Consider the following 16,352-nt stretch of genomic DNA (forward strand, 5'->3'; position numbering starts at 1 on the left):
CCCACAACTATTTCAACAGCTAGATGATAGACAGCATGAAGTGTTGTACAAACGTTCATGGTCTCCAGAGAAACCAGCTAACTTAAATGACCCTGACGTTTCATTGCAGCATTTCAGTTTTTTAGCGTACAGTTGTTGAAAAGATTCCCATGAAATTTACCCACAAATATTCTAGTTTTAGTGCCTTGCGCTGTCAAAATAAACTTTTCTGTTCAAATCTGTCCTAAACTCTGAGGACTTTCCCATCAGCCGCAGCTGTCCTTTGTTCTTTGTGCTAATTAGCAGCTGTTAGCATTCTAACCAGCTAAGTCACTGAGATTGTGACAAATGTTAGCACGCTGACATTTGCAGTTAGCTGCTTTTTGCTAACTGCTAACATCAGCACTCTTCGGCCTCTGGGTGGAACACATCCACACGTCCTGCCACACACACATCAGAGAGAACAGTGTGTGTTTGTTTCTAGGGAAACGGAGAGCATTTTCCGACAAGTCTGGGGATTCACACTGGCAACCCTCCAAGCCAATTTCCCTAAGCTCCTGGATATTCTTAAATCTGCTCTACATTTGGGCTGGAGTTAACATCTTTAAACATTTTGTTCTGGTCCAGTGCTGTCCAAATCCAATTGTCTTTAGCTAAAGTCTCATTAAACTGGCTCTTTTCTTTTTTTTTTTTGTGGATTTCTGGTTCAGTCCAATTTCAACTGGTCCACTTCAGTCAGACTCATCCTGGTACCGTAACATCATCATCTACAATTTAAATTTGATCCAGCCTGAAACACTCAAACGCACCAATCAATCATTTCTCTCCATCCCTCCAACCTGTCTGACCTGTGTGTCTGTGTGTCTGTGTGTGTGTGTGTGTGTGTGTGTGTGTGTGGAGGAGACCTTCAAAACTGTTTGATGGTAATGAGAATTCATTTTGTGGGTGTTAAAGCTGCCTACCAGAAAGAATTAGCATCAGAATCAGCATCGGTGACACAGAGGGCACTGAGCTGAATGAAAGTTCTTTGAATTATTGATTTCCACCTGCTGGAATCACATCCTGTCTCCCTTGTATTTCTCCTCCGTGCCATCACTTCTTTTCCTCTTTTTTTTTTTTGTTCCGTGCATTGCACAGTTTCAAACTGAGCCAAACTGTAGTCAGAAGGCAAGCAGTGGTCTTTGTGTTTTAATGTGTGCAGAAGTTTGTTTTTTAGTTTGGCATATTTGTATATATATATAACTGCAGGAGTTAAGCTCTGTGTGTGTGTGTGTGTGTGTGTGTGTGTGTGTGTGTGTGTGTGTGTGTGTGTGTGTGTGTGTGTGTCTGTGTGTGTGTGTGTGCAAATGTCTAAAGCAAAACTCTTTTAGTGTTATTAATATTAATTATTGTGTGCTGTCAAGGAGGCAAAGAAACAATTCATTGCTCACATTTATTGTATTAAGTGCTTCATGATTTATTAATGGGCATGTTTAAGGTTCGAGAAAAGAAAGAGAGAGAAGGGCAAACTATAAATTGATTCCTCCCACAAAGACAAAAGTCTATTAAAGTCATTTGTAAGTCTCATTGAAATGTGGATTCTTTTCTTTTTTTAATCTTTACTCATTAGATGATGAAACATCTGAAAAGTGTCGTTTTGATCATGAATATTTCATTTTCATTCATCTGATTAGATGGATACCAACTTTTGTTCTCATATTTCTCATTTTGTTCTGACACACACAGGCTTTTAGCAAGTATACATGCTGAACAATACAAATATTCCCACTATAGATGACCTCAGTCTTCAGTCTGTCATTGTTTCTCATCTGTATGCGTCACATGTCTGTGTTTATCTGTCAAGCTGAAGATGTCCACTCTCCCTCCATCTTTAATGTCCTTTCTTTGTACAGTATGTACCTTCTTTCTGTCTGTCTGTCTGTCTGTCACACACCATCTGTCTGTCTGCTGGTGTCTCTGTCTCTCCTAACTATCTCTAACAGCAGTTGGTCTCCTGCTTCATCATCTACCCCACCCTCTGTTAGAGTGTTATAGGACTTGGCATGTTGCTGCATATCTATATTATTACACCTTGTGGAAATATGTCTGTATATACAGTGTGTGTGTGTGTGTGTGTGTGTGTGTGTGCGTGTGTGTGCGCGCTACCATGTTTCATTTAATCGAGCCTCCCCGTTGGCACGTAGGACAAATTGATCAGTTGGTTTGCCAGCTGTCCTGGCAGATCTCTCCTTCTGTCTCTCTATTCCTCGAACCACCCCCTCTCCTTTCTCTCTCTGACACTCTCATTTCCAGTTTAACTCGTATACTTTGGCACTGAAAAGGCAAAGGGATGAAAAAACAACGTGTCTTCTAATGATTGGAGTGGTCTTCCTTACAAGCATCTTTTTCCCCCCCGCTGTTGGATGCATTTTAGAGATTCCACATTCTCCCATTGGCAGATGGCTGCTGGCCCATTTTGACTGATGTGACCTTTCCTGGCATTGGTTGTTGGCGTGCCTTCGAATGATGCCTTGCTGTGGAGAATGATGGGCGGCGCACAAAGCCAGCTTCCCTTTGTTATCTGAGCGGCGCATAGTGTCTTGATACACCCCTATCATTAGACACACATTTCCAAGGTGGGCTGGCAAAATGTGTATTCACACTGAATTGAAGAGATAAGTCCAAACTACAGCCAGCCATGGGTATGGCGATCCTGCTTTTAAGCATGATAGGTAGAAAATACGAAACCCATTTCTGTCCTCATAGATCTATGCATAATTTTGCCTTGATTCGGATGCTATTCACGCTCGATGTCCTTGGCGTGGCGAGGGAAGGATAGTGGCAGCATAGTCTGGAACAAAGCAAGTCTACTCCAGAGCCGCTTGACAGGGTGTGAGTGTGTGTGTGTGTGTGTGTGTGTGTGTGTGTGTGTGTGTGTGTGTGTGTGTGTGTGTGTGTGTTTCTGTTGTCCCAGTGCTTGGCTTTGCTGTGAGCTGAGCTTTTCTCTGTGTAATGACAGATATTAGAAAGTCCATTACAAGGTTCTTACAGTCTTCGTATATCCGTATACACACATGTACACAGGCACACAGAACACACTCGCATGCACACTCACTCTGGTTGGAGCCAGAAGTGGCTAACGAGGCCCACTAATCGATGTGTGATGTCAGGCCTTTTGTGTGTGTGTGTGTGTGTGTGTGTTTTGTTGAAGTGGCTTGAGTTAAAGAGGTGCAATAACCCTTCATTATTGTGCTTGCGTCTTGCTGAACGTCCGTAAGCTAAATGGGTTTTGGGACAGCAGCTTTTGTGTGTGTCTCTGCACCTGCTGTGTGCGTCTCAACTTGCCTGTCTCACACGTGGACCTGTCGTCTCATCTCTGCCTAATTGACTGCATTGTACTGTGACACAGTGAAGAGATGGGAGAGATGCTCAGACGTGTTTTTCCTCTACCTGTTTAGCCTGGCTCTAGAGCCCTGAATCACGGCTTCTTAAGCTTATTTGTCTCTCTGACCCCTAAATTGCTACACATATTACAGACCCCAGTTCGATAGCAGATTTAGGTTGTTAGATATTATAATAGTTCTACAGTTATCAAGTACAGTAAAGGAGAAAAGTGTGAAACTTCTGATCAAAGTGGTCACTCTCTAATAACTCTGTTTCTGTGTACCTCCATTAACTCCTTCATACCTCGTTGTACCTTGTTGAGAAGCACTCAGATTTTGTCAGATTACTCTCATCATAAGAGAGCTGACTCACATTGCTAACATTAGCTAATAACTTATTTAACTTCAAGTTGGCTAGCTTGCTAATGTCAGACACCCAGTAAGCACAACCTTGAATAAATCTTCTTGATTGCTTTAATTATTTGCCTCGACTTCATTAAACAGTCTTCTCTTTTGGTTTTTGGGGAGTGTCCAATAGTGAGATTGCTCCCTGAGGTGTCCTTACACAGAACACGATGGATTTTGTGTGTGGAAGTCTCCAACTCTGTAGTGTCTGTTATTTTCTTATATCAGGGCAATTATTTAACCAGAAAATCAGGTTATCTATCTGTCCATTTATTTATCCGGCCACTTCTTCTCGCCAAGTTGGGAAATTGATACAGGAAAAGGGAAGCCGGTTGGAGGTTTTATGTTTCTAACTGGAGGGATAAGACAAGAGGGACAGATGAGAGACAAAGCAGTGAAGAAAAAGAAAGCCTCGAAAAGTGTGATAAGAAAGACAGATGTGTTAGGAGAAGTGAAAGAAGAGAGCAGAGGAGGGAAAGGCAAAGAGGGAGCGAGCACACCTGAGCTGTTAAAGAAGGCCCGCTGTTTAGAACACAGTCTCATAAGAGAGGAGGACCGGAGCATCGAGCAGTATCCGGCTCCATCATTTCACACCCATTATCACCTGCTACAAAGAAACAGAAGTGGAAAATGAAACTGCATTTAGGAAGAGTGTAAAATAACCTGTTTTACCCTGTGTGTGTGTGTGTTTATGCACTGCCTGTCACACGTACATTGATAAGCTTCTGTTACACGGTGTGTATTCTCGTGTGCTGCACATGTGAGGTCATGGCTGCTTATCACCCTTACCCAAATTCTCACCTAACATATGTTCTCTCTGTCATGTGCAGTAGCAGATAAAGTGGAAACAACAACAGAACTTTGGGGTTCTGCAGTTGTGTGTGTGCACATTGTCTGCTTCAGTTCAGTAGCCTTTGAGCCCACTGATCACATGCAATGTGAGAATTGTTTGTCAGATGGATTAAGCCAAAGTCTCCTCTTCTTTTCTGCCTTAATCATGTCTTTTATCTCGTCTGTACTTCCCCGTGGATTCATTTGCTTTCTGTTTTTTTTCCTCTGTTCATTCTTAATTTTCTCTCTGGTGAATTAAAAGGGAGATTAGACTAGATGAGACTCTGCTTGGTGGAATACAGAGTTCCCTTGCAAAGACGTGACAACGCTGAAGACATTTTAAATTTAAACTACACCTTGTGGAAATATGTCTGCATATACAGCTGAACAGCTGAGCTGAAGAATTTTTATTAGCCTCTCTGTATGAGTTTAAATTTCTTTTACATGTAATTTACAATATGTCTCTCTGTGGAATTTTCCTTGTTAAGATGAAGACAAGCATGAATTATTAGGTCATATTTGTTGTATATATCTTCATATGATGTCTTTCTGTGTGTTCTTTTCCAGCGTGTCCCCCTGGCTCCTACAAGATGTCCTCCAGGCAGCAGGAGTGTTTTCCCTGTCCGGCCAACAGTGTCGCAGAGGAGGAAGGATCTGTGGTGTGTGTGTGTGAGGAGGACCACTTCAGAACCCCCCTGGACACACCCTCAGCACCATGCACGAGTAACACGATTATATATGTTTATATTTGTGTGTGTGTGTCCTCATCACAGCATATCACTCATGCACTGTATCATTTCATCTCGACATTTCTGCATTAAGTGAGCAATTTCATGTTTGGAAGCCATCATTATCACGCCACCCACTCAGCCTTTCACATATCTGCGCTTGCCAGTTGCCTTTTTATCCCTAAAGACCACTTTGCCCCTTTGGTTTAACCCGTCCTTCACCCCACATCCTTTCATCCCCTTATTCTCATCTCATCACCCCTTCGTCTGACCTGCGCCCACCTCTCCTTAGTGTCTGCCTCACCATCCATCCTCATTCTCCCATCTCCGGTCCATCCTCATCGTCCCATTTCCATGTCTCATCTCCCGAAACCTTCACCTCTCCTTCACCTTACACGACTCCCCTAGTATTGTATTCCTGTCATGGAGAAAAATCCACCCGAAGCATGTCTGGTGTTGTCTGCCCCAAAACTAGAGGCAGCTTAGTGCCTCGAGCTGCTCTGCTGATAATAAAGTTGTGAGGAGGTCAAAGAATTTGTACAGCTACAAGCTGAAAGGATGTGTGTGCTCGAGCAAGCATCACTTTCTTCTTTCTGCTTCTCTTATTTTCCCCTCGATAGTGTCAGCAAACACAGAACACTTGCCGTCTTGTTTGAGTGAGAGTTAACGGGAATGTATGCATCCTGACAGTCTTAGTGCTTTAATCCAATCCGTGTTTGGCAAATTTGCAGATATTCCACAGAGAAAACCTCCAAGCCACTCCAACCCACCTGACCTACTGTATACTCACACACCTTTCCATTTCATCTAATAGTATACACACATTATGTATCAGTCCACTGCAGCCATTAGCCCTGCCCCTCCATCTTCATCCCTTTCATCAGGCATCCAGCCAAACATTAGGTCCACATTATGTGTCCGTCCAAAAAGCCCATCACCCCATTCTCTCCACCTTTTTGCTTAACCTTGGACATTCTCTCCATATTCCTCCACCTTTTCTCCTGACATTACAAATCCATTTCCTGCTATATATCCATCACCCCATTCAGCAACCCCCACCCCATCCTCGTCTGCCTGACCCCTGAACGCACATCTTCCTCCATTCTCTCTGTCTGTCTTCTTAACCCGGCCACTCATCACTCTTCTTTCTACCAACTGCCTCTTCACGTTTTCCTTCCTCTTCATCCTTTCATCCATGCATGTTATCAGCCCATCCTTCTTGCCTCTGTCAAACTGAAATCTCATCCCTCTATCCTCGAGCGACAAACCCTATAATCTCATCCCCACTGTCCGTGCATTATGCGCTCATCCCTCACCTCTTTCCTTTTTTCACCGGGTCTCACGTTCAGAATACCATTCTCCTCCAATAAAGATGCACTACAAGGCCAATAAGACAAAGACCATACAGGGTAGCCCTATTGATTCCTGCTGGGAGAACCAGCTTATTGATATAGCTTAGTAATTAGATGGAGGAATAATGGGCTCTGTATCCTGGGAGTACTCAGGGCTGTAAAACCTTCAGGTCACAAGGTCTGAGTGTGTGTTTGTATACATACACATTCACTTGTGTGTCCATATATATGTGTAAGTGTGTGGTCATACTAGCTTTTATGCTAACTGCATGTAATTACAATATTGATCGCTGAGCTCTCTGATCCTTGTGTGATAACATTTATAGCAGCCTAATGACCACATTAATTATACTATTGATTCTGTAATTATGATCATCCCCAGATTCGGCTAATCCACCGCACAGTGCGGACGCAGGAAACAAGAGAAAAGCTGATGAATTAAGAATTCTAAGAATAAAAGAGAAAGGGAGATTTTGCCAGATGAATGAGGGTTGATATGTGCACCTTATTATCACAGCAATTAAAGAATAATACCAGTGTCATTTTATTCTTTTGTCTTTGCCATTAAGGCCTGTGATGCACCTAAACCAGTTAGAAGCTGCTGTTGTCTCTTTGAAATAAAAGACTTTTTGTTTCAAGAATCCTTTTGAAAGATTTGAAAGAACACACGGCTACATTATTTCAAATGAGATTCATCTTTTAATACTCCTTGAAATGACTAATTATCACTGCTAATGGCAACTATTTACACTTTTTTCCATTACAGCACACTGTAAAATCATTTCTGGTGGCAGTGAAGAGGCAAAGTAAAAGTTTGGAAGCAGTGAGGAAGTGCTTCTTTGTATTTTGCCAGTTTTGGCAGAGTGGAACTACTGCTGACAGGACTGCAATGGCAAAGACTGTCGCATAATAACTATAATAAAAACGATATCCTCAAGTAATGCATAATGTTTGCCAAAGTATGGTACTGCAAATGGATTTTTGCAAACAGTGGGAGTTTAAGACTTCCAGCAGGAAGGATAAAGTTTCAGTGTAACAGTTTTAACATCCGGTAAAGGCAAATAAATGTGTTAAAAAGAGTTTTCATGGATTCCTGTGTTTGTCCAAACACGTTTTTAACATTCCATTTAAATTTCACTTAAACTAATAATATAAATGTTTATGTCATGTTTTAAGTTACTTTAGAGGTGTAAAAGTCTAAAAGTCTAACTTACCTAACTAAATATATTTACTTTGCTTTAAGTTGACAAAAGACTCATGCACTGGTCCTGAATCAGATACCTAAACACTGAGCGCCACTTAGTTTTTCTTCCTCAGTCAGTAAAACCAGCATTGATGCTGTCAACACATTTGGTGCTGTATGTCCATCTCTCACAATACATTGACATCCTTCAACAATTCCAGATTATGCAGTAAAGGCTTAAAGGCAGCTCACAGACACACTTTTATGGACAAAAGTGCAACATCATAGGTATGGTAACTGAACATATAAATGTTCATGTAAACATATGAAATTTAACATGCACATTTGTCTCAACTTAACTGTTTCCCATCTTTTTAGTCGATTGTCCATGTGATCATAATTTGATTAATGGAAAGCTTCAACTTTGTGTTATCTTCTGGCTTCTGGGAAACACATAAATGCAGACTCTTCAAAGGCTTTCAATGTGTGTAACAACATCAAAAACACACTTTGATTTGCTGTGATTCAGTATGTTGGAGCAGCAGTGAAGAGGGAGTCAAGAATCATTTGGATGGAGGGGTGAGGAGGAGATGGAAGATGGAAACAGATGGAGCATAAAAGAGGGCAAAACATGGGAGAGAGAGCTGTGGAGGGCAAGTTTTAACAAACAGCACTCCGATTCAAAGATGACAAGGAGAGAAGGGACAAAAGTAGAGAGGTATGAAGAAAAGGCCCAGCTGTGTCTACATCGAACGTGTGTTCATGTTCACAGCTCTGAATGCTCTCTGAGCTTATGTAACTCGGCTCCACGTGTGTCTGGGAGCAGGACACAGCTGTGCTGTGTGACGTGTCTGACAGCATGCACAGAGCAGCACACCTTCACTTATTCATCACACAGCACATGCACACACATTTAAAATTCATGGCCTTTAATGGACCTAAGCTCTACTCAGCCTCTGTGTGAGAGGACCTGCAGGAAATGGCACAGGTCAGTCAGGACACTGACTCAGCGATGAGATACAGCCCTGCAGCCCGACATTCTACAGCAGTTTAAATACTGGACTATATATGTTATTCTTAGCTCTTTTGTCATGTGTGGTGGTTGACTTTCAACACGCTTGAGGTTTTAAATTCCATCCATGCTGTTCATCACACAGTGGATGATGTTATTCTACAGATTTCATTGGCTTTGACAACTCAACTATAATTCAGAGATATGTTCTAATTGTCACACCACAAATTTTGACATACAGAGCTTTATGGGCAACTCAGACTCATGTGACGCGTCTGGCATATCACAACCCTCATTTCAAATCAGATTTGTTGGGAGTTTAAAGCCTTCTCTATGACAAGTCACCTTTATTTACTGATGGTAAGTGAAGGATTTTTTCCACCATGCTCATGCACGCACATGTTCAGAGATGAGGCAATGTCATTGATAGGCCAATAAAGCTGGAAAGAGTTGTTTTTTCATTCAAACACAGTTGCAGCTTTCATACCTGCTCTGATTCCCAAGTGCTTTTCTGACGGTCTGTGTCATCAATCATCCATCCTCCTCTTCAATCCAATACATTTTTCAGTCGCCTGTTCCCATTATGGTCACGAAACCAATTTCTTAACACCAAATCCAGGATAAAACAATATTATCATGGCATGATATGCAAACTGAATTCATGCAATCACACCAGAATACCCAGTGCACTTAGTCCATGTCATGTGAAACATTTCCAGCTTCATGTTTGAGCAGGTAACATGTTACAGTCAAACGTGTTACAGCAAAATGTGTTTGTGCTTTTATTCATCCAGAGAAGTTTGATGTCAAAAAATGTCCAGCTAACAGTCAGAATGATTGTAATTAGTAGACACTACACAGAACATTTGGAAGTGAATAATATTGCTGCTATGATCACTCCAATGTGTGTAACGGGCATGGATTGGAATGTGATCAGTCAAGTGTGACATCCTTTGCTTAACAACCACAGAATTGAGGATGTGTTTGATTAAGTATTGATGTTTACAAAAGAGGGAATACATATTGCCTCTCTATTTTTGCTAGACTAATAACTTCTTTGAACCTCAAGAGCCCAGTAGAATTCCCAAATATTGCTGCAGTTCACTGAGAACCGTTACTCAATCAACAAACAACAAATCTTAAAAACAGAAAGAAACTGTTCATTCAAAAAAAACAAGTTCCTCTTTAATTTGATAACTAACAGAGTTGGATTCAACACCTAAAAAAAAATTCAACAAGACAGTAAGAACAAATAGCAGTCAAACTGTTCTGCTTTATGAGAACAGTACAGCTACAAAAGAACTGCAACTTGGTCAGTCCACATTGTTCTAACAAATAACAGTAGTATGGTAGAAGTTGTGTCATGTGCAACGTTTTTCAGAATAGATCTTTGAATTTATGTTGGAAAGTTCTCCTGAAAACAGCCTCCATCTGGGCAGTGAGAGCTGGGTCAGTCCTGCTGTATCAACGGTGGTTATGTGATGAGATGTGAGCAAAACACTTGAACTCACATTGTGGGTCAGGATCTCCATCACAACACAATCTTACAGATACCATAAGATTGTAAACCATTTTGCCGCCCACAAGTGGAAACAATGTCAAAACCCCGGAAAAAAAAAATCATAGATATCAACATAATGATGTATGTTTATGGTCCTGATTACTGATGACTTTATATTATATTGAAAACTTAAACTATCTACAGAACAAAGTTCAGGACTTTTTTTTTACCCTTGTCCCTCCAGGGCCCCCCTCACCACCCAGAGACTTGGTGTACACCCTGAAACAGTCCACACTGATCTTGGAATGGGCCGCACCGTCTGACACAGGCGGCAGGGCAGATCTGACCTACAGCGTGGGGTGCCGGAGGTGCGTTGGGAGGCAGTGTGAGCCATGCGGGGCAAGCGTTGGCTTTGTGCCTCAGCAGGTGGGCCTGACAGAGAGAACTGTGACAGTGGTCAATCTTCTCCCCAACACCAACTACACGTTTACAGTGGAAGCCTTGAATGGAGTGTCAGAGCTGCTGCCCAACAAGAGGTTCTACACCCAGGTCAACGTGTCGACAAGCCTGCCTGGTGAGTCCCAGTTTGAACATTAAAAATAACCACACACACATGGGCCACAGCATTCTCACACACACCGGCAGCATTTTATATTTTACAAGTCTGCATTTACCAAACAACAGCTAAGCGAGAATGAGGTCACACTGCAGCTCCAGAAATAATATGCAACAAGACAAACGAGCACATGAGACATCTCTGATATGTTTCATGCATTTAGACTTCATGCATTTTTAATCAGCCTGCACTGCATGTGTTTCTCAGATTGAATGTCTTACAGTAGGCCATATTTCAAGGAAGCTCCTTTCTGATTTGAGACAATTTGCAGCGGCTCTTCTAAAAGTTAATATTTGTGCTCTCTAATGATAGAATGTGTTCATGTTTAAAGGCTGACTGTGGAGAAAATATGATCTTCACAACTGCAGGATGTATTGTTTTGTAATCAGTGTACTGAAATGCATTATAGAAAAGAGCCTCACACTCTCTATGGCCTTTATTTAGTGAAATAACAGCTATGACTTCTGAAGTTTTATTAAATGCACATGTATTTCTTACAATGTTAGTAGAGACAGAGAGTTCTGTTCAGCAAGGGTATATGCATATACACTGACACACACACACACACACACACACACACACACACATATACAGTGTCTCTGTTCATGAATAGATTCATGGACACTCTCAGGCACACATGACCTTTGAATATGTTGGGAATGTATGTAGATTCTTGACATGCATTCAGCAACATACACAGAGGCTTGTGTTTTTCATTTGTGTATGTTCTCATAGCAACACAGGCCGCTTCCCCATACTGACAGTGAGCCCATCACTGCAGACAGCAAAAAAAAAAAAAAAAAAAGCCTCACCGTTGGAGGTGATCTCATTTTCATCAGCAGTAGACTTCAGCAGGCCATTATCTGGGGGCTTGAAAAAGCACTTTGCCAAGTAGCCCTGTCAACCAGCTCTGCAATGGCACTATTTGGAGGAGCTCGAGTGTGAAAAGACTAAACACACACACACACACACACACACACACACACACACACACACACACACACACACACGTAACACATTCTGGCTAACAAACAGACTGTACTGTGCTTATTTCTTTTCTAAAAGAAGCTTGTTTACTCTATTTTTATGCATCCTTTATTCGAAAATGCTGAAAGAAACATGATTGTGAAACATGAGGCAAATGTTTTATGAAGGCAGAAAGACTGAGAGGTGCTGTGCAGAGGAAGCAGGTGACGGAGGAAAAACAATGAGAGTGTGTTTTTGCCACTAATTGGAAATTAGCTTTGAGAAATGTGCTGCATAATGAATGGAGAACTGTTAGTCATGTGTGAGTGCTGATGATGACAGCAGCACTCAGTGTGGCTCTCAGTTTGCTTGTGATGGGTAAGAGGTTTGCACAAATTAAAGCATGATTTGACTCTTTTTGTTCATGTGAACTAACATGTTGTGTCGTGTTGAGAGTATTTCTAATTCATTCGTGTGAGATTATTAATACAGATTATTGCTGACCAATTGGAAATGTTATGTCTTGTCTATTCACAGCAGACCCCTTTATCTGACATCAGTCAAAATCTATGATAGCACGGCTGACGCTAACATGGCTAACAAACCTACAGCTGTCTTCAGCTCCCTGAGGCGATTTAGTTTGCCACAAAAAACCCCAAAGCTACAAGGTTAGGGACACTATATCAGAGAAGGACCAACCCGTGGTGATTATATTTCCTGTCCCCGCGATACTTTGAACCTCCATCCCCTTTATCTCCCTCTCCCCTGTCTGTCTTTCTTGTCAGCAGTTGCCATGGCGTTGATTTGTGGTTATCATGGGGTATTAGGATGTGAGTTGTCCTGCTAACCGTGTCATCCAGAGGGATTGGACAAGGGGTTAGGAGAGTGTGTTTGCATGGGTTTCAGAAGACTTTCTGTGTCAGGGGAGGATTTAGACTGACATTTAGTGTGGGGTGTTTAATGCTGCCTGCCTGCCTCTGTGTGTGTGTGTGTGTGTGTGTGTGTGTGTGTGTGTGTGTGTGTGTGTGTGTGTGTGTGAGCATGTGTGTGCTTGCTTTAAAAAAATAGTATTTGATTTTGAAATGTGTTTTAGAATTATTCCCCATGTACCTTTCCTCATGTCTCCTGACTTTACCAGTCACATGTCAGCTTTTGTGGTTTCCATACATGACCAGCAGAGCGCGGTTCAGATCAACAACTAACCAACTAAAAATCATCTTGCCTTCTCTCCTCAATCTCCTTTACCTTTAGGTCAACTCAGTGAAACGTGATAAAAATGCTGTGCTAAATTCGATTTAAGTTTCAGTTACATGCCTACTAGTGTGTAGGATTTAGTGGCATGTAGTAACCTCCTCACCAGCCATCGTAGGAAAAACTACGATGGCTGCAAAAAATACAAATGGCCTAATCTATCTAAACTACTTGCTTTATGTCTCATTTTTTTTAATATCAGTAAAAATTTGGCATTCCTAATAATATCTGATCCATTAAACATTAACACTACTTTTACTTCTACTCTGAAGTCTGATGTTTGAGCATTAGTTATCCGTTGCCACGGGAGACAACAAAAACTAGAGAAACAAGGACAGACTCATCAGGCTTTTGTCTGCTTTTTATATCTACTGCCTCAAACTAAATCCATGAGGACTCTGCAAGCCTGAACTTTATGTTCAGGAGCAGGCGGTAATGGTCAGAAAAGTGTGCAGCCAGGTCAGGCACAGGACTGAAAGAACAATTCCTGCACATACCTCAACCTCGTGTCCGTACATGTGTGTGGACCTGCACACCAACACTTTACACTATTAGAACTCACTGACCTTTATAAAAACTGCAGCAGGGATTTGGAACAAAGCTAACAGACATACACGCACACACTTTCTCTCTTGTCGTCATCCCTTTATTACTTTTAGCTTCTTTTTTTTTCTTTTTTTTACCTCCTCCTCCCCTCTGTATCCCGATCTCTTCTTTTTTTACCCTCTATTTCCTTCCTCATTTCCCTCACCTTATCCTTTCCTGTTCTCCCATAAACTCACTATTCTTAGATGGTCATTTTTCTCCTTCCTCCTCCTCCTGCCTCTCCATCCGCAACCTCTCTTTCCCCTATCTTCTCCTTCTCTGGCCGCATGTCTTGGCATAATCAGCGCTGGCCTGTTCCTCCTCACCTCTCTGCTTCCCTCTATCCTCTGTGCAACTCTTTCTCTCCATCTTCTCTTACTGTACCGTGTTTTTCTGGGCACGGTAAGCTTGTTAGCAGTGGGTGGTACACTTTAGCTGGCAGCTGAGGGCCAAGAAAGCCAGAGGATTTGAGGGCACAGTCTGAGAAGGTGCTAACGGGTGTTATATTATGAGAAAAAAAAAAAAAACACAACCCCCCCCAACTCACACACACACACACACACACACACACACACACAGGGAGTCAATTTACATTTAATGTATACTGTAAGATTTTCTCTCTTAGTGGATGAAAAGCATCTGAAACAGCGTTTTTAATCTCATGACATTAAAACCCCTCCATTAAGAGCAAATACAAATTGAATTCTTTAAAGGCATTGGTCTGAACCAGATTCTTTCACATGCACAGCGGAGGAGTGGATTTCTCCCAGACAGATGGGGTTTTTATCAGGACTCTCCAGGCCACCAAGGGGAAGGGGGGAGTTTTTCATGGCATGTGAGGAATGGATGGATGGATAAAAGGGAGGAGGAGAGAGAGGGATAGAAACATGACTGGGGTTGCGTGAGGAGATGGGAGCTGGGCTGGGTAAAATGGGGGATCATTTTTGCCCAGGGCTCATGGGGCCCCTTATCCAGCTGTGGATTAGGGATGCATATGTGTGTGTGTCTGCTCTGCGTGCACCAGGCCATACACATATTTTCCTGTGTGTGTGTGTGTGTGTGTGTGCTGTACCGTGCTTACATGCCATACGCTCTGTGCATTGCTTCATGCTTGATTAGTGTATGTGCAAAATGACATCTTGCCTCATTATTGTTCAGTGATTGTGTGTTTTTGTGTGTGTGTGTGTGTGTGTGTTTGTGCGTGTGATAAAAAACACACTTGGGTTGAAGCCCCCAGTGGTACATCCAAAGCGCTTTAGCTGAGGCAGAGAAGAAGAGGGGGCTGCAGTTAGTCTGTAAAGATGGGGTGGAGGTGTGGGTCAGGGTGAGGGAAGGATTGGCATTTCAATATCCTGAGAGGATTACTGGTCGGGCTTTAGATGGCTGGTCCCTGAGGAGTTACATGGGCCTAAAAGATGGGAGGATAAAGGGAGGAGAGGAGAGAGGGATGGATATAGAAGTGGAGGGATGGAGAGGGGTGAGCGGTGTAGCATTGTGAGCAGGGTGCCTTCTGGTGCAGGGGAAAGGAGGCATGGGGTGAAGAGAAAAAGCAAGAATATATGTATTTCTCAAAAATGCTGTGCATTCAGTGGAAACTTTTCAGTTTGAACTGTCTGTGAAAACTGCATATGGAAGTACGTTTATAAGTTGTGTGTGGATGAAAGTCAGGAGATGAGAGGTGGACGTTAAGGCCTAAATATGAAAACAAGGAAATAGAAGGGTAACATAAAGAGTCAAAGACGACCAGGAGCAAACAGAGACAAGTGAGACGAGCAGCACAGCATGTATAGTGTCTGAATAACAGGAGAAAAACACATTGTAAAGTTGAGCAAACGAGAAATGGGAGGGGATGTGGTGAAATCCTGGTTCTCACAACATTAATGCAGAAAAAATACCAAAAGCAAAATGTGGAAATACTACAGTATTTACTTAAATAAAACATTGTATCATCAGCTAAATATATTTACAGTCAAATCAAATCAAATCAAATCAAACTTTATTTGTATAGCCCAAAGTCACAAAATACATTTGCCTCTGAGGGCTTTACAATCTGTACAGGGAGTGACACCCTCTGTCCTTAGAGGATTGAGGGGGAGTCCCCCGGCAGTCTAATCCTATGGCAGCATAACTAAGGGATGACCTGAGCCAGCCCTAACTATAGGCTTTATCAAAAAGGAAAGTCTTAAGTCTATTCTTAAAAGTGTTGACCGTGTCTGCCTCCTGAACCCAGAAAGGTAGTTTGTTCCACAGAAGAGGAGCCTGATAGCTGAAAGCTCTGGCTCCCAATCTACTTTTGGAAACTATAGGAACCACAAGGAACCCAGCATCCTGAGAGCGCAGTGTTCTAGAGGGGTAGTAAGGTACTATGAGCTCTTTTAGATATGATGGTGCCTGACCATGAAGAGATTTGTAAGTAAGGAGAAAAATTCTAGATTTAATAGGTAGCCAATGCAAGGAGACTGCAAATAGACTGTTCTTATGAAGAAAGTCACACAGCTGATTAGCTACAACTTTCTCAAGTATCTTAGAGAAAAAGGGAAGGTTTGATATCGGTGAGATCAGTGCCTGTTGAGGGCAAGAG

General features: G+C 42.1%; 1 protein-coding gene across 1 annotated transcript in view; it reads left to right on the plus strand.

Moving 5' to 3' along the window:
* Positions 1–16,352, plus strand: part of epha10 (EPH receptor A10) — a 146,361-nt gene that overhangs the window by 91,044 nt on the left and 38,965 nt on the right. Inside the window, exons 4-5 of the mRNA XM_027287191.1 lie at positions 5,145–5,300; positions 10,598–10,927. Coding sequence (XP_027142992.1) covers positions 5,145–5,300; positions 10,598–10,927 — 486 coding nt within the window. The remainder of the gene's footprint in view (positions 1–5,144; positions 5,301–10,597; positions 10,928–16,352) is intronic.

The sequence above is a fragment of the Larimichthys crocea genome, chromosome XIII (genome assembly GCF_000972845.2).
Source record: "Larimichthys crocea isolate SSNF chromosome XIII, L_crocea_2.0, whole genome shotgun sequence".
Lineage (NCBI taxonomy): Eukaryota > Metazoa > Chordata > Actinopteri > Sciaenidae > Larimichthys > Larimichthys crocea.